The sequence below is a fragment of the Oryzias melastigma genome, linkage group LG10 (genome assembly GCF_002922805.2).
Source record: "Oryzias melastigma strain HK-1 linkage group LG10, ASM292280v2, whole genome shotgun sequence".
Taxonomy (NCBI): domain Eukaryota; kingdom Metazoa; phylum Chordata; class Actinopteri; order Beloniformes; family Adrianichthyidae; genus Oryzias; species Oryzias melastigma.
In genome coordinates this window covers 13,612,828-13,631,579 of record NC_050521.1, presented here as the reverse complement: position 1 = coordinate 13,631,579, position 18,752 = coordinate 13,612,828, and the positions used below count along the sequence as shown (strand labels likewise).

The following is an 18,752-nucleotide window of genomic DNA, read 5'->3' as shown; positions in this document are numbered from 1 at the left end:
TGAAGCCCTGACCTTAACATCATCGGTTCGTGCAGTCAAAAGCCAGAAGCATTGACTTGTGTAGGGTCCTGGTTTTGTGCTGCTGCACAGCTGTTCTGCCACACCGTTTGAGGGTTGTTATTGTTATATTTTTTACGCTTTTTAATTACCTCAAAATAAAATAAAAACTCTGTGATGAGAGGGTGTTAATGCTCCCACGGCTTCTAATCTAACCCATCCAGAGAAGCAGATGTCTGTGGCCACCTGTGCCCACATCACTTCAAAGTCTGCAAGCACGCTGCGAGGCGTCTTCCGATTTTCTCACTTGCTTTAGATTTCTCATGTGTTGTTTTTTGCAACATTTAAGTCCATCAGCCTTTTTATTGATTTGGAAGACTGTTAAAACATATAAAACAAGTTTGGTTTAAAATAAATGGTTTAAAAATGGCAAAGCTGAGTTCAAAATAACCTCAGAAAACCAAAGTGAATAAAACTTTCCTCCATGCTCCCATACCAGGAGATGAAAGGGGAAAAAAGACTGACTGCGCAATCCAAAATGCAGTGTGCCCTGTCCCAAAGGGCAGATAAAGTGCTGTGTTTGTTCTGTTCTGGCAGTGAGTGGGTGAGAAATAGTCACCGGGAGAAGCAGTGTGGTTAGAGAGCGCTAAAGCGAGTCTCAGTCAGTCACCCAAATACACACACATCTATGGTTTGTGTCGATCAGCAGCTGAAAAATGAGGCTCACCTTGAAACGACAAGGGACTCGATTCGATGGAGCATTCACTGTCTGTTGCCACTGCAAAGGCGTGGGTGCACACTCACCGGCATGCTGGCACATGCGACTGCACATACCGTTGGATGATTCTTGGAAAACACAAACCCTCCAACTGGTAAATTGCATTCATTGTGTGTATGCTTTTATGCACACATGGCGACAGATGCTCAAGCATATTTGTGGTTTGCATTGATTTTCAGCAAGCAGGGTTTTTTTTTTTTTTCATCTAAATGCCATTTTTCAAGAGTTGGTGGTATTTTCATTAATACATCTTCTAGTAAAAATTCTAGAAACTTCAGGCTTCTTGTATAAACTCTGATTGCTCCTTGTGTGGGCTTTAGATACATACTAGTGTGATTGTGTGTAATTTCAACACGCATATCCCTCGTCTTCTGAATCTGATTCATTCTCCCTTTAATTCCACCCTGTACTGCCATCTCCCCTGTTCACCTCTTTGGTCGCTCTGCCTTCATCCCACAGCTGACAGTACCCTCCTCCCCCTCTCCTCCCTGTTCATTTTGTACAGCCAGAGGTGCAACGTGGGCAAGTCACAAAGATTAAATATAGAGACAGATGGAGGGGAAAGAGAAACGCCACATATCAAAAACAGCATGACAAAGATGGAGAAGAGGGAGGCGTGGGGAAATGTGTGACACCCAATACAAGCAGCTGTGAAAAGATGGAGGTAGAGTGGTGCAACACTGTGGTACATTGGATTTAGGAAGACTGCAGCAAACACAGGGGAGTTTAAAAGGCAGAAAGACATAAGTGTGAAGTTTATTTTTTGATCAAACAACTTACTGTTTTACTTTTAGCCTTTAGATCAGAGGTGAAAGAAAGAGGTGAGTTTTTATTATTATTTTTTTTTTTAATCAAAATGTAGTGACGGTTTGTTAAAACAAATCAACCAGCTTCCCATATGAAAAAGTCTGAACCAAAAGAATAAATGCAAACCACAAATTTTACACCAAAGATTTATAGACAGTCTATAAAACTTTAACTCCAGCCTCAGTCGAGCCGCCAAAACCCTTTTAACACAAGAACCGTGTCTTTAAACTCCAATCTCTAAATCCCATCCTTTATTGTTTTCTGCAACTTCAAACTGGGCATGCAATGAAAGAAAAAGTAACACTGTATTCACCCTATTTTTCTTAACAGAATATGTCGGACCATTAATGACAAACATTTGTTAACAAAAAAGGAAAAGCATCCACTATGCAAGGAGAGAGGAGCTTCAGATACTTGTTTGCAGCATACAACCCATTTTCTGGAGCTGACCAACCGCTTTATCACAGGCCTTTTGTACAGGCGCTAGTCCACCTGAACTGCCTGACCTCTACAGGAGAACACCAGTCGATAATCTTCATATTTAACTTTTGAAGCTTCTCAAGAGCAACTTGGGAAGCTTCAGAGACGGCAGTTTGATGTTGTTCTCCTGCGACTCCTCACCCACAGGAGAAACGAGACAAAAAAAATAAATTAATACATTGAGAGAAAAAAACGTAATGTCCTTTAACTTTAGCATAATGTTTAATCTTTAACAAATGCCTGAAATGTTTCTGGCAGAAACACAAACCTCCCCCAAAAGCCTCAGTAGCAGTGTAAGGCATCACTAGTTTATTGACACAACAGGAAAGAAAGAAAAAAAAAAGTCAGAGCTGATTGCAGTGAAATTACCTTCAATCAGCATAGTCTGAGTCCCGAAGGAAACTGTGACAACTTTTTTTTTTTCCATATAAAGTAGTGTTTGCTCACAGTTCTGCAATCATTAATTCTCTCCTTTAGGACTAGGAGTGGCTGTTAATTCAGACACTTACTTCATTCCTGGAATGAAATAAGTGTCTTTAAGCAAGGCACCAAATTCTGCACTTCCTCTGTTGAAAGAAACACTAAGTAAGTGTTTTGAAAATGTGTAAATGAAGCATGTGGGTTGTTGAGCAAGTGTTTTAAGAAAACAGTATGACTTTGAAAAGATGATCATGTAACTGCAGTTAATCATTTTTTAAATTTAAACTGTAGTTTGGATCTTTTTTTTAATCCAAGCAGTCATTGCTGTCTCTGTCATTAAACAAACATAAAAAAGTAAATCTATGGCCCAAGATACCAGGCGTCCATCCCAGGGCATTAATATTGTAAGGATTTCCATGGCGACCATTCAGGAACAGTCCAGGCTGGTGACTGTGTACAATAGACTAATGCTTGTGGTTTGCTTCCTGAAAATGTAACCTCTGAGATGTAGACACAACCTCAGAAAATTGAACTACCTATGAATAAAAAGCAACACAAATACCTAAAAGTGCAAAGATAAATGTATTTTTGTATTTTTCTCTCAGACTGTTTACCAATTGTATAAAGTCACACTCCAATCATCTTTTGATCTATTTTAAACACATTTCCAGTGGTCTTTTAATAATGATTTTGCAGTTTTTTGCCAAAAAAAAAAAAAAAGTGTTTTCTAGGACATACGCCTTGTTTCCACTGAGTGGTCCGGTACGGTACGATCTGTTCTGATATTTTGAGCGTTTCCATTGTTAAATGGACCCATTATACAATTCCACCCTGTACCTCTTGAGGGCTCCCATCCATTGTAGTTCCATAGAAAAACTGAACGGGACAGTTGGAGCGGAGCAGCTGTAGCCACCCGTTGATCTTCAGAAAGTGATGGCGACATTAAAAAGCACCAATATAGCGCTAAGCTAGTGTGTCCATTTTCCTCTCTACGGTGGTATTCTGCAATCTTCTTTCAAAGAACATAAAATTTCTGTTATACATGTTGTACCAAAAGTAACGCTGGAAAAAGACGAGTTGCTGGGGGTTACCTGAGTGGAAATGCTTGCCAGAATTAACTGGACAAAAGAGTACCAATCCTTACCAGACAGGACTGCTCAGTGGTAATGAGGCTATAGTTTCTGCCGAGTAGCAGGAGTTCGCTTGCCTGTGAGTTGTGGCTGGGACTGTTAAGTGCTGAGTAAGACTATCTTCATTTCCCACCGTCCATCTGTTTATATACACTCCTTCTAGAGTACACACCTTTACAACAGTTATGAGCCAGATTGCAGATCAGATGAGGGAAAACAAAGATTTGCATGGATCTATTTGTCTGCAAGTTGGAGGCATTGGAATGGATTGGAGAAGGGAGCTTGTGCCCAGTTGATTGTACTACCTACATTACAACTACTTACTTTTTCAAAAGTATGTTTTCATCTTCTGATTCACATTGATACGAAATAAGTAATGCTCTGAAAATCACTTAAGCTTATTTTCATTATTTAGCTCCATCATGAGAAAAAAGCCACAAAAACATGTTAAAAACACTTATAATACAATTTTCAATGGTGTGGGTTTTCAAGCAACTAATCTTAAAGTTATTTTTAAGAGACTGTACATTAACTAAGACAAATCCATTTTTTTTACAAAGATAATACTGTCATTTTGTGTCTGAAAACGACAGCTGAATAACACGACAACTAAGTTAAAATCTTTATGAATAAACCACAATCTATTTAGTGAAATCCCTTTAGCCTTGTGCGTCTTTTACCTGATGTGATATAGAATAAAGAAGCAATATGTAACAGAAGCTGACATTGTTTGATATGCGGAGCCGTCCACATAAACAATTACACTAAAAAGCTTCACACTAAAAGCCCACTTTGCTGTGCACAACCTATTGTTCTCCTATGTCGATCCAGAAAGCAGGATGCCAGCCGTGCAGTCTATGATGCAGACTGAGTACAGCTCACATTTTATGGTGCTGAGACCTTAAAGGCACTACAGGCCGAATGATAAATTGTGTTCATTCATTGTTAATATTTAATGCCCTTAAATGAAAGTTGAAATTCTGAGGAGTCTGGAAACACTAATTTCACTTGATGCATGGGGAAATAAAAAGAAAAAGTCAGAACTTACACAGTCATTGTTATTCTGCTCATGCGATTAAAACAGCAAGAGGACATCAGGCTTCCAAATGAGTCACTGTAAGTCATCACTGCCCATTGGTATGAGGGAACATGTGCAAGACTGATCTGAATACACATAAACTATTAGAGTAGAGGTCAGGCTCATCACAGTCAAGCTGCATTACCTGCTGTCCACTGCTGAGAACATGTTTTAATTAGTACCTCCTGACATGGTGGCTTCAAAAACATATTTAACCCTTAAACCCTTCAGACAAAAAAAAGAGTAGCTTTTTGTCAGTAATCGCACTGAATATAAAATAATATGTCATTTGTGTTTTCTCGCATTCAGAAAAATACTGCAATGCTCCACTCTTTGACCGTTTCCAGGCTATATCTCTGCTGGGGACCGTATGCCAGCAGGCTTAATATCACCCAGTGACTAAAATGTCCCAGAAGTGATGAAGGCAAAAGAAAAAAAAAATGTCCCCTTTAAAAATGACTGTAGCTTGCAGCATTTCTGGTTTCATGTGAATCATTCCGGTTGTTCGACAATACATACGTTAAACTGAACATCTCCGAGGAATGCTAATGATTTGATCGGGTGCAGAGTCACACAGTAAACGTATTGCACTGCCAGTTTCCATCGGGAGCTGAACAGATTTGACTTCATGATTTCATTATCGCAAATGCAAGCCACTCAGGGTGCAATGGTTTGAATCACTTTTTCATGCTCAGAAAAACTAATTCTGTATTTTGAAATCAGCCCTATTTAGTCTACAGTCTGTCCCCTGCTTGCCAATATCTGCAGCCGCAATGACCCAATTCCCTAATGGGGCAGGAGTAAACATTACCCAAATTGAATGCACTGATCACAGTGAATCCCAACACATCTCAAAGTCAATCCTTTATGCGTACGTATTATTTATTTTACGTTTAATAATTTTAAAAAGTTATAATAAAATGCATAGACTGCTGCATAAATATGATCTAAAGTTTATATAACTTAGAAACACATCCTCCCCGTGTGACCACCAGTTTAGCATCAAACCTAAAGCATATCTATGTTCCCTCATCTAAATGAGAACTGAAAGATTGCTAATGTAACTCTCGACTACCTGCTGAGATAATAAGAGCTCTGATCGATTTGGTCAGTGTGAACTCAAAGCTTTTTATGGTTCTGAATATATCCAATGCATGTGTCGTCATGCTGTGTCTTTTTGCCTTTTACTGCTGCTGATTCACTAACTTAATATTCATTTCTTTTCTATGCAGAATAAAGCAGAAAAGTCCAAAGAAATCATCTGCTGAGGCACACCAGTGGGAAACTGGCTTCTATGTTCAGTCAGAAACTAAAACAAAGTGGATCTCGTCTGTGGATATTATCAATGCATGAAGAATAAAAGTTTATTGAAAACAGGATTGCTCTGTGAGGCAGAAAAACTGTTTTAATCTGCACTCAAACACGGACACATAGAAGAACATTCCAGCTTCCTCTTGGATGCTATCCTCCTGAGGCTGGCTGATGTCACTGCTTGCCTTCATCCCTTTCAGCTCCTCCGGGGGCTGAGCCAACCTGCAGAGGAGCATGGGCAGAAGAGTGGCTGACCCAAACAATCCGGTGCCAGCTCTGGGGGTTCCTCTGGCAGGAGGGCAATGGGGCCCGCTGTGCAGCGTTGGGGTGCAGACATCTCCCAGACTGCGGACTCTCCCCTCCATCAAACGACACAGCACCCAAACAACCAACAGAACTCAGCTACTTGCCATGGCAACCGACAAAGCAAAGGATGCAGAGACAGCAGGAGCAATCAGAAGTGACAGCACCAGCCCGGCAGTGTCCAAGGAGACATCTCAGAACGAGATCAACAGCCTGACACAGGACGACATGGGGTCACAGGGGTCAGGTAGTGGAGTTTATTGCCAGATCAAAACCACACGGACCAATCCCAAAGACACAAAAGGCAGGAGGGCACCTCGATATGCAAATGGGAGTGTGGTGGCGTCTGATGTGGTGGGAGGGGTTTGCACTGAAGCCACAGACAGTAAGGAGATGACCCAGGAGTGGAGAAGGGTGCAGTCTTTGAGAGGGGAAACCCATCGCTCGGTATCAAAGACGGTGAGCGCTCGAACGTCTGCACAAGCCATAACGCCTCGGCCCTGTCGAGTAATGACGAATCCCCCACAGAGCCTTTGTGGGACATGTGGGAGGAGACGGTCACAGATCACGCCGTGCACAGGCGCCTGTCGCAGGAGGGTGGTCAGTCAAATCACAGCAAGCCAGACCTTGCCTAATCCACCACGAAAAGCATCTGTGGCTGCAACACAGTCCCGGAAAGCCTCTGCAGCTCTGAGCTCTCAGTCAGGCACAAAAAACTCCCAGACGGTCGATACACAGCACCACACAACAGCAAAGGCGGCTCAAGCACCACGCCTGTCACACACAATACCAAAAACCAACAGTTCACACTCCAACCACACAACACAAGCGCAAAACAAAACAAGAGACTCAAAGATGACACGGCCACATTCTGCAGACTTTACTTATTACAAAGACTCGGCTACGCAAACAACAGAAACACACATGAACAAAAACACAGACGACAACACTCGCTTGCAAAAGACACTGTCATCGACGAAAGAGGACACTAAAGTAGATGCAGCTGATGAAGACACCAACAATTTGTGTCAAACACACAACACTGAAAGACATGAAAACATTTCCACCTGCATCACCACCAAGCCTCAAGCCTCTTGCTTTCACAGTGACCCAAAATCTAGAAGCACCCCACCTTTTCCAAACATCCTCGACTGCACACCAGCCTCACCCACAGATCAAACCAAAGACCAGGACACCACAAACACATCCGAACAGTCCTCTGAGCCCATCAAGTTCAAGGACTACACAACGCAGAAGAGCAAATCCTTCGACGACCACATTCTGCCTTGTAAGACTCATGTGCAAGCACAATGCAACGGAGCTCCAGGGGGACTGCCAGACGGACGTGCAGTGAACGCACCACGGGGGCTGGAGAGGCAGCTCCAGACTGTGGAGGAGAACTTGCTGTCCAACCATGAGAAGATAAAGGTGCTCCTCAACGTGATTCAAGACCTGGAGAAGAGCAAGGCCTTCAGCGAAGGGTGAGAGAAGGGACTTGGGGAGGAATAAACTGCAAGAGAGAAGGGAAGATAGGGGAAGGTAAGAAGAAAAGGAAAAGAAGAAAAGGAGAATGACATGAAATTGAATTAAATGTCAGAAAAGAAAAAAGAAATCAGGAAGATATGGGTAAAGAGAGATAAGTAGAGCTAATTACCGTAAGATTAACAAAGAGCAAATATGGAGGATATCAAGACAGAAAGCTTGAGAGACCAAAAATATTCACAATAGTTTTGCAGTTTCTGAAAATAATTGTCAAGCATATAATACTGAGACAATTCTGTCTTTCATTCTTTTACTGCTTAAATATATCTCACCATCTCTTGCTCTGCCCCTAATGAACCCTTCATAGGTACTTATCTTTCAACACCTCCACACATGAGCCTAATCTACGTACATGTGACTCGCTGTTTTGCCCTTTAAGCACTTCATCATCTATCATATCATGTCACAAGTTATGCATCATGCTCTTCAAATGTTAATTTATACCCTTTAGCATCCTTTCTCTGTTCCACCTTTTTCTCCTGTTTTTTTATTTGCAAGACAGGGAGAGCTTAATTATTTTTGAATGAAAAAAAAAAACAGCTAAACAGCTTTAAAATTTTAGGGAACACCATTTATGACAGAAATACGTTTTCATTTCATGTTAACTTGCTGAAAGTATTATGCTCAGTTGGTACAAGAAACAACAAGATCAGATTAATCAATACATTTTTATTTTGACACATAGAAAGCAAGTGATATAATTTACGGGCATCTTTATTATCCTTTGCTTTCTTGGTGTTGGCAGCAGAGCTCTGATCAAAGTGCAGCTACGTTTAGTTCAGCTTTTAAGGTAATAGAGGTTGAACACTAAAGCTTCTAAAATGCAGATCTAAGTTCACTCATTCATGATAAGAACTCCTGTACAACAAATCTCCCAGTTTAAGCCACAGTTTAATTATTTAAGTTGTTATTTTTTTTCCCAGATCCAAGCACTTTTACTAAGACTGTAACCAGTGACCCTGTAACGTTCATCTATACGTCATCTGCATATATTTTTTTGGATTCCAGAATCAGGAAAGAAAGAGCATATACATGATAAATTAAACAGACATGGATTGTAAAAAAAAAAAAAAAAAATCTGCTTTTTTCTCCAATTTCCTAATGGGTTCTGTAACTTGAGAGTTCCAAAATAGCATCTGAAACTGGCAAAGCTTCCCTGTCTTGATCTTATTTCATGTTTATACTGCTTCTAATCCCTCTTATTTCTATGAAGAGCTATAGAATATATCTTTCTTCAGAGTAATCCCTATAAGATTAACTTGAATTAAAGATTAAGCTCTCAAATTAGATTCATAAAGTCTCTGTTGAAGCTGTTTTGCCTTTAACTATTATTATGGTTAGAGTGTGTAGAGGCTTATTGAGAGCGCTTATGTTTGTATGTAAGAAATGCAGGCAAACGGGGGGGAAAAAAGAGGTGAACCTGACGGGAAAAGAATCATTAAAAAACAAACACAAAAAGTTCTGAGTTGTATGACTTGAATTGTAAGTATTCTAAATGTGGGTCTTTAATGGAAGACTTAACTGAGTTAAAAGGCTGTTGTTGAGATAAGCGCCTTGTTTCCTCATCCTTTCCTGAAGCAGACAACATTCTTTAACGCTTTTGTGGACTTCTATTAGGATGTTCGAGGAGAAAGAAAGAAAGTATTGTGTCTGTGTAACGTTTTTTTCTCCACTGTAGCTACAATAATTGTATACTCAGAAACGTATCACCTGTTCATCTTATCAGCCAAAGGTGACCTGAAATATATTGCCAAGACGAAGCGGGTTGGTTAAAACGCAGTCTTAATGAACCTCACAAACAGCCACATTCTCTAAGCTGATGGGGATCTCATTCACTTAAGTGAACCAATTATGTGGATTAATGGAAGACAACATTCTGTATGTATCATACATTGAAAGTCAATAACAATTTTGAAGGACACACCTGCATACTCATTACAACAGCAATTCAAACAGGAAGAAATGTCCTTTGATTTTTCATGTTTTTCTTTTTTTTTGCTCACTTACCATCATAAATCAACTTTGTTGACTTCGTATATGGAGGGTTTTTTATTCCTCTTTTGGTAAATGGTAAAAATATGTAAAAAATGTTGACCATATGTGATTTTTTTGTTTTTATTTGTTTCTACAGTCGCAAATCCTACAGAACTGGTCAGGACATCAACAACTGTCCCACCTGCCAGAAGACAGCCTGCATCATTTACAGGTAACCTGAACAAACTGATTAACACAATACAAAATACATGATCACTTTTAATACAAAAGACTTATATCTGAGGGTACTTTTTCCTGTAGCAGCCTTAAAACTAGCCCTAGATTTGTATTTCTGCCGTTTGAGTTTTTCTTTCTAAAACCATACAGCCTTTCACATTTTTACACACCCATGTCTCAAGCATAAAACACACAAAACAACAACGGATTTCCTTCTTCAGTATTGAAATGCAGGTGTCAAAAGGTGAAGGGGAGGGAGGTTGTGTATCAGGTAGGAGTAAGACATCACCTGCAACAACTTAAAATGAATACGATGAAAAAAATATCCCCTTGTAATAAAAGTTTACTATTTTAAACTCATGCAAAAATGGATTATAATTAAAAGGTATGAGTGACATATCAACAATATGATACACCTTATTTAAAAATTGCAACCACCTATTATTATTCCATGTGTGTTGTTAATAATTCAGTATCTTCAAATTATGCTTGTAAAAATCTAGAGTTCTGACTCTGTGTTGCAGGTTGTTAATATTAGATTTATTCGATTGTTTAACTACAGCTATAACTCTGTGGCTATCGTTAAAAAGCTTTTTCTGCAGAACTTTTTAAACTTTAAAAACCCCAATTAATCTTGCATGCCATCTAAACCTTTTTAGGTGTACTATCCTATCACTTTGCATTTCTTTACTCTTTTCTTTAGACTCTTTTCTTCTCTTAAATTCCTTGCCCTCTGGTCTTAGTTGGACGGACAGAGAACTTTTTAACGGCTGAGTGATAATGAGAATGAAGCTTCACTGTTCTCATCTGCACACATGAAGCAAACTATCCACCATATTTTCCACGTCATAAAGATATGACTGGAATATGTTATTGCAGCCACAAAGACCTGGAGCAGTTAGTTAATTAATCCCCCTGTGATTAAAAACAACTTAATTAGCAACAAACTAAAATTAAGAATAATTCACTGCTTTCACCTTCAGTGGAATGTCTTTGTGCTTTGTGAGTATTTCTTTGACAAAACAAGAACTAAAGACCAACAGAAAGTGACAGCTCCTATTTTCTTGTTGAGATGAATCCATAAATGAAGTTCTTGTGAGTAGCACGACAGACTTTTATTGCAAACCACTTTACTTTAACTGAAAGCTCTTGTCTATAAAGTCAATCTGCATTTCCAGGAACTTTTGCACACAGATGGAGACATTTTTTGATGAATTGATGGAACTCTGTTTAGGAACGTGAAGAAAAATGCTTTTAGGAAAAAAATAAATAAATAAAGACAAAAAAAAAAGCTAAGAAAAATCATAAATGTTTGAGGAAATAAAAGGTGTATTTCCTTGTTATAAAAATGTGTCTGGAAGTTATGTAGCTTTCAGCAAAGAAAACAAATATCACTTATTAACCATAAGTGTGTTAAACCTAGATAAATAGGAGGAGTGATCCTTTTTTTTTTTAAATACAACTTTTTGTTCGTTTGTTTTTTAAAACCACAAATATATGAAAAAATATCTATCTTTTTTTCTTTTTTACTCAAAAGCACTGAAATATATCTACAAAACATGATTTATCTAAACCTTTAAAACATAAACACTTTTACAAAATATCCGATTGGACAGTTTACAAATCTAGCAGTGTCCCATGAGGTATAGGCAACACAAAAAGAAAAAAAAAAACAGTTATTTTTGTCATTTCATAGATACAGAAGAGGATTTTTTAGCTTCCAAAAGGAATTACAAGTGACTGCTTTTTCCACACGGATGTGATTCCACAAGAGTGGGAAAGAGGTAGATAAATTGCTGGAGAGGTTGTTAACCAGAAATGAGACATGGGAACACTGAAGTGGAACTGTGAGGCCAAAAGAGGACGTGGCGGAGAAAAATTGCCTGATCAAAATCAAGACACACCGAGCAAATCTGGAACAGGAACGGCACTCTATCTTTTTTTTTTCAGTGTGTGTTTTACAAACTTGTTTTATGGAGGATATTTGACGGTATATGTGGGTTGTGGGTTTATCTCCTGAATCATTAATTCATGGCAGCCGTCCCTCTCTCCTTGTGCACCCAGTACAGCTTTTACTTTCGATGTACTACTCACTTATTCCCTTGTGCTTTCAATCACTGTTTTATTTCTGGAGGGCCAGAATGGACCCGAGCTCGCTCTTCAACAACTGTGCTAGCACATATTCTCCTTTATTCTGCAGAGGTCTCTTTACCTCATGGCGTTTATCCTTTATGACATCATTTAAAGGTTGTTTCTTGCCTCCTTTCCATAAATCCTTTAGTATTCCTGTTTCCCATAACTCAGCTGTGGATGCACTTGTTATGCCGAAATATCACGCGGCAGTAGGTACGCACATCTGTGTGTAGCTCGGGCGTTTTTGAGGAGTGAAACGATGACTAGCTGTGTCTGCTCTCTTTGCCATATCATGAGCCTCATTACCTCCAGATGCCAGCTCCTATGTAGCTCCGCCCCCTTAATCCGGCTCAACACAAACATGACCACACACACACACAAGCGTCACAGGAATGGATTGGGAAAAGGCAGACTCCGACATTATGACCTCCAGCAATGGACACTTCAGTGAAAAAGAGCTCAAGACAGAGATGAAAGGGAGGAGGGAGAATGAGAGGATGGAGAAAAGAAAGTCAAGAGGGTCTGCTTTGAACATGGTTAGAAAAAAAGAAAAAGATCTTCTCTGGCTTCTTCCTTTAGCACCTCCATTGTAAAATACTCCTCTTTCCCATTCCTGTTCTCTTCTTCATTCTCCTCCCAGCCCTCTCATCTCTCCAGCCTGTGATCTACTGGTGCATGAAGTGCAGATGAATACTCTGGACGTGAAATGAGTGCTGAGTTGAAGCCTGTGTGCAAGAGTGTGCATGTGTGTGCTAGCGTTGCATAAATCTCTAGTAAAACAGACACAAACAGACCAATATTATTTTATGTAGTCTGTAAAAGTAAAACATCTATTTTAGAAATATTAGGCGTTTAGTTACAGCATTTTAAACACTTTTTTCTACATGCCTGCCCTATATTTCTCTCTACCGTACTTGTTTTTTGTACCTCCAAACAACATCTTTTTTTGATGACATAGTTAACATACTAACAATGTTCTTGAGCTGCATCTCCCTCATCATCACCATCATCTTTCTCCTCTTTATTTCTCCTCCCCAGTGTGGAGCATGATTTCCGACAGCAGGAGGGACGCTTCCAGGGGGTAATGGAGGCCCTTGAGGGGGAATATGAGGCACCCGTAACAACTCTGACCAAACCCACACCAGCTCCGTCCTCCTCCACACGGCCCAGCGCCAAGGCACGTGTCAAGAAGCTGCGCAAAAAGTGCTTCTGGTGGCTGTGAAATACACCAACCATTACTCTGTGGTTTGCACATTCTGCTGTGGATTACATCTCAAGAGGCTCGACTATAAAGGAAAAACAAAAGTCTCGAGTGGATGTGCAGTATAATTAAGTTTCAACTTGGATGGGCTATTTTTTTTGTTCTTTATTTTTCTTTTTAGCATCTCAAACTCTGTCAAAACACATCAGCGGTGAGGCAGAGGAGATGGAGATGCGCTTAAGGAGGAAACGAGGACCAAAGCAGCGACAGAGTTCTTCTCAGACTGTTGAACAGGCTTGAAGAGCAGGACTTTACAAGCCTGTAAGTTCACTTCAAATTGAAAGACACTATCAGACGCAGAAAAGGCTTCGAGATACCAGACTATCTGTCGTTTCAAACTTTTATCAAGCAACTTTCTATACTGATGGATAGCTGTTTGTGAAGAATTGATACCATTTTGTTAAAACATTACAACACCAAGCAGGGAACACACTCGTTTTGAAGATCCAAGGACAAAGCTGCTTGAAATGCTATTTTTTTTGATGGCTTGGCCGCCAAAATCTGAATGTAGCAAAAAATGAATTTCTATAGGAATTTTCAGTTGAAAAGAAGAACAGTGACAGCAGAGATGGCTCTCCGGATCATCAACAGTTTGCAAAGCAAAGTGGAGAATGTACGATGTTAACATGACAAAGTGCTGGGCAGCCGATCAAGATCAACTGCTTTGGACACTTACGGATTTTGTAAAACGATGGCTGTCGACGTCATTTTATTATTGATTTCCAACCAGAAACGAAGTGTTTTCTGTAACTTCAATCTTGTTTCAAAGATGCTCATACTCTCTCTTTCACACACATGTGCACAAAACATACAAAATAAAAGAATGAAAAATGTAAGGTCACAAATCCAAACATAGAAAAAGCTCCAAAAATGTACATTTGGAAGTTGTCATCAGTCCAGTTACAATCCAAGACAAACTAGTGGTAGACAGCTTATCATTAGAATAGCAAATTTATTATTTTAAAGTAGTATGAATGTAACAATATTTGTAAAATTTTACCAATGATTTTAGTATGATTTGATCAATTTGATATAGATGAAAAAGATTTCATGGCTTTTACAACAAGGATAACAACTGTAAGGACAGTGATGTTTGCTTTAAAAAAGTGTTGATGACCACCTCAAAAAAGAAAAAAAAAAGAAGCAAAATTCTTCACATGAATTGACTAGTTTGGCAGAATTCTATGAAAAGAGTCTAATATTGATGATTTATACCATAAACTGAAGACCAAAAACAATCAGTCATTTAGCGTTTGAAAAACAAAGAAGATAGTAAATTTTTATAGGGATGAATCCATACGTTTTTGTTTTCAGCATTCGTGTTGTAACCTCTAGTAGAAGCTACAACGGTCAAATAGTTGTCACAAATGCATGAGTCAGCAAAACTCTTCTGATTTAAAGAAAAAAAGAGAAATATTGATCAAAATCACCTTTTTTAATATATTCAAACCCGATGATAAGCAAGACAGCAAGCTGATTTAAAATACAAAAAAAATGTTTTATCAAAACTTGAAACAACATCAATTATTTGTGACCTTATTCTCTCCCTCTATCCAAACAGTTCTTTTTTGCACACAGGCACAACATTTCTCAAGAATTCCTCCACAGCACTTTAGAGCATAACTACTAATCTCATATGAGCCTACTTCAGCATCCCCTGCTGACATTTTGCCCCCAATTAGACTCCATGATGGCACTACAATTAGTAATTACCCAATCTATATTCAAAATGCCTTGTCTTAGCATTTTCAGAAGCTGTCCCTTGAAAACGTGTGAGCCTCCACAAAGCCCTACTTCTCCTGATCTTCCACATGTATGTGCAATAAAAGTGTATTTTAAACAAAGGAAAAAACATGTCTTCCCCCGTTTTATTTTTATTTTGTTAAAGAAGTGAACAGTTTACATTCTCTTGTTTGGCAACAAAGTATTTGTCTTTGAAGACAGGGTTAGAAGGAATGTGAAAAAACAAGGATGTACTTACAATCAGGGCGTGCTCTCGACCCATCGTGATAACTGTCCGGTTGATGATCCTCAGCAAAGACACCACAATGTCCTGAATATGTTGGAATGTTTCTCCCTGAAAAATACACATAAAAGAAAGCAGAAAAGTAAAAAAAAAAAAAAAAAAAAAAGTAAATGTCAAACACATTTGCACAATGGAATCACGCAGAAACCTGAAACAATGCAAATGTGCTCTACCTAAATTTAATCAGGCTTTATAGTTTTGTTTTAAGCAATATATAAGAACTTTTCTGATGAAAGGTTAGGCTTGTCAAGTTCTATTTGTGTTATCCTCCCATAAACCTTCAGTGAGAAACAACTAAGTTTGCTCTGGCCAAAGTTTGACTCCGATTTTTGGAGAAACAGTGGATCAAACGAAACAAGAAAGAGAATCCACATGTGACGCTCCGAGTCGTTTCACTCTTCGAAAATGAGCCTTAAAACAGAAAATTCCCTTTAGTGTGGACACGCAAAAGGCTCGAGACATGCATGGATTTCTTTCTGCACAGACCTGCTTTCCTTTCCTCACATCTCAATTCTCTTTGAGGCCAGTTTCAGACAGAGTTTGTATTTCCTTTTTTTTTTTTCTCTATTCAGAAGGAAGCATAAAAGCACGAGATCTTTTTTTTTTTTCTTTGGCAATTCAAACCATTACAAAATTGATTCGGGTTAAAAAGCATTCTATCGTTAATGGATTATTTTAATCAGATTCTGATTCTGTTCAAAAGGGTCTTTGGCATGGTGCCATGACTGTGACAGTCCCGAGAAAGTGTGAGCTGATTGAAGCCAAACGCTACGGTGACAATATGGAGAAACGTGCTGAGATGCCAAAATGAAGTGTGTTTGTCAGCTTTAGGGCTGCATTAACAACAAAGCCTCCCATTTACAGCTTCGTCATTACCACAGCGACCAACAGTTTGTGATGTCTGGACACATTTATCTGCATTATCTCCCAAATTACATAGCACACCATCTGTACAAAGATCTGAGTTGGGAAACAAAAAGAAAGCTTCACAGTTGTTGTTGAGGTACTCTGTTCATTGAAAAACAGTTTGCTAAACTGCAGTTTTTATTTCTTTGTAATGTTTATGGAGGTAAAAGAAATCTGGGCACCATTGTATATGGTATATGGAGCAGAATTTGAGAGAAAGACAAAGTCAAAGGGAAATTTGAGGTTCCTTTTCTTCACTTTTTCTTTTATTGACTGAAAACCTTGCTTAACTTTTTTAGGTGTAACTCGAACCAGTCAGGTGACTCCAGCATGAGGTGAATAAAACAAACAACCCTCAAATCTAATATTATTACTCATTTCATACTCAGTGCGAGAAGGCCTTGGTTCGATTCCGACTGGAACCTTTCTGGAGTTTTCATGTTCTCCCTGTGGATGTGTGGGTTTTCTCCAGTAGGTTCCACTCTGTTAATGAAGTGGTGATATTAAATTGTCTCTAGGTGTGAATGTGAGCGTCTTCACCCAACAGTCGCAGGGTTTGGTGCTAGCAACCCTATAACCCCAAAAGGGATTCAGGGGGCCTCACTTAATGGATGAATGAATGGATTGAAGTAAAAAACATTCAAGTCTAACACAAAGGCAGATGTGGAACTTTAAAGGATTTGACGAATACACTTTTTTTGGGAAAATAATTAACACAAACAACCTCTCTAAGAGGTTTGTGTACACATACACACACAGACACACAAACACAGGGCAAGCAGACATGAACACAATACATCCAGGGCAACAAAAGGTGACTTCCTTGGGGGTTTCAGCTCATTAGCGAAGTATCTGCATATCCAAATATACCTTACCACAAATGCTGTACAGCTCATTCCCTCTTTGTTGTAATAACCTGACCCAGATATGCATCTGGAATTGAATTTTAAGGTAAAATAAACCGTGGCCATTGTACTTTTAGGAGGTAGTGGGTTTAAGGGGGTTGAGAACTGACATGTATACCAGACTGCTTATAGTAGGATTTTTATTGATGTCTTTGACAAGTTGGTAGCTATAGAAGTTTAAATTTACAGTTTTATAAAAGATGATCAGACAGCGAGGAGGTTTCAAAAAGTCTGTATTTTTACAGATGAATAGGTTCTGGCTCGAGGATAGATGATTTGATGGACCTGATGGAAATCATGCAGATATGATTAAACCATATTAAAAAGCCTTCACTCACTACCTGGGGGCACGGGGAGCACAAACAAGTGCGTGTTTGTGTGTGCCATCAAGCGTACAGCTCCCACCTCTGAGTGTCTCGCACATAGGCTGAGTGAGGCACAGCTGTTGAAACTAAATAAGGGTGGGGAGAATTTTCTCTGGATCACTGTAGGTATTTTGGTGCTGTGAAAAGCAGTTTTCTGATCAACATCTCAGAGCAGGAAGAGACAGATCCTTCTCTCAGCTCTTGTTCAAAACTCCATCTATGTAGGATTTTGTTTCTTTACAAAATTCGTTTTGCAGAGACCAAGGGTGAAGTTTATTTATGAGGAGTCATATTAATTTCAAATGTAGTTCTCTATGTTTTGTCTGGTTAAACAAATGTTCAATTCATCTAAGACTTTATTCAGTGCCATGCAAACAAATCCAGGTTATTTAAATCCATCGGCAGGTTTTGGTGAAGGTCATTGCAGCTGCTTTCCACTGACTGGATAAGAAAAGGCTTAGGACCACTACTCTATCCTGGGAAAGATACTGTCTGCTGCAGCACAAATATACTGGCATTTGGAAACAATTCCTAAGTTGAACAGATTTGAAAATATTCAATTTTATCATCTGGTAAGAGTGAGCAAGCTGTTGTTGGTGATTAATTTTTTTTTTGTTAAAGTTGGTAAAAAAAATATTTAAATTAAGGACTATTCAGCAATATAATATTTAATAGTATTTAGTAATTTTAGATTCTACTTTTAGGACATTATTTTTCCAATAGCTGCATATGAAGCTTCTTTTTACACAGGCATTATTTAAGGCAACTAAAGAATCTGTCCAGTTTGAAGCAGTGTTCTCATTACACCTGGCGGCCAGCTCCTGTTTATTTTGCAGTTGAGATAAGAGTTTAAACTACCTTACTGTCCTGAAACAGTGCTGTAAAGTTAAAATACTTTCTTAGCCAAGACAAAATTAAAACTGCTTATTCAGACGGGGAAAAAAAACAGAGCAATTTGTATATTAATTAAACTAAAAAAAACAAACAAAAAAATGTCTGTTTGAAAGCACCTTTTTCTTGTGATCTGTTGTTTACCTTTTATCTATCTGCTTTAATTCTTCTTTGACATGCACACAATGGGACAATTCTTTGAAAAACC

The 18,752-nt window shown here is 38.9% G+C and overlaps 2 protein-coding genes across 2 annotated transcripts in view; one reads left to right on the top strand and one right to left on the bottom strand.

Moving 5' to 3' along the window:
- LOC112153225 (protein INSYN2B) overlaps nt 1-18,646 on the top strand; it is a 24,300-nt gene extending 5,654 nt beyond the window's left edge. Inside the window, exons 2-4 of the mRNA XM_024283253.2 lie at nt 5,923-7,785; nt 9,978-10,052; nt 13,229-18,646. Of these exons, the coding sequence (XP_024139021.1) occupies nt 6,236-7,785; nt 9,978-10,052; nt 13,229-13,412 (1,809 nt within the window). The 5' untranslated portion in view covers nt 5,923-6,235 and the 3' untranslated portion in view covers nt 13,413-18,646. The remainder of the gene's footprint in view (nt 1-5,922; nt 7,786-9,977; nt 10,053-13,228) is intronic.
- The window catches only part of LOC112153224 (dedicator of cytokinesis protein 2), an 82,141-nt gene that overhangs the window by 25,784 nt on the left and 37,605 nt on the right, over nt 1-18,752 (bottom strand). The window contains exon 26 of the mRNA XM_024283251.2: nt 15,433-15,528. Coding sequence (XP_024139019.1) covers nt 15,433-15,528 — 96 coding nt within the window. The remainder of the gene's footprint in view (nt 1-15,432; nt 15,529-18,752) is intronic.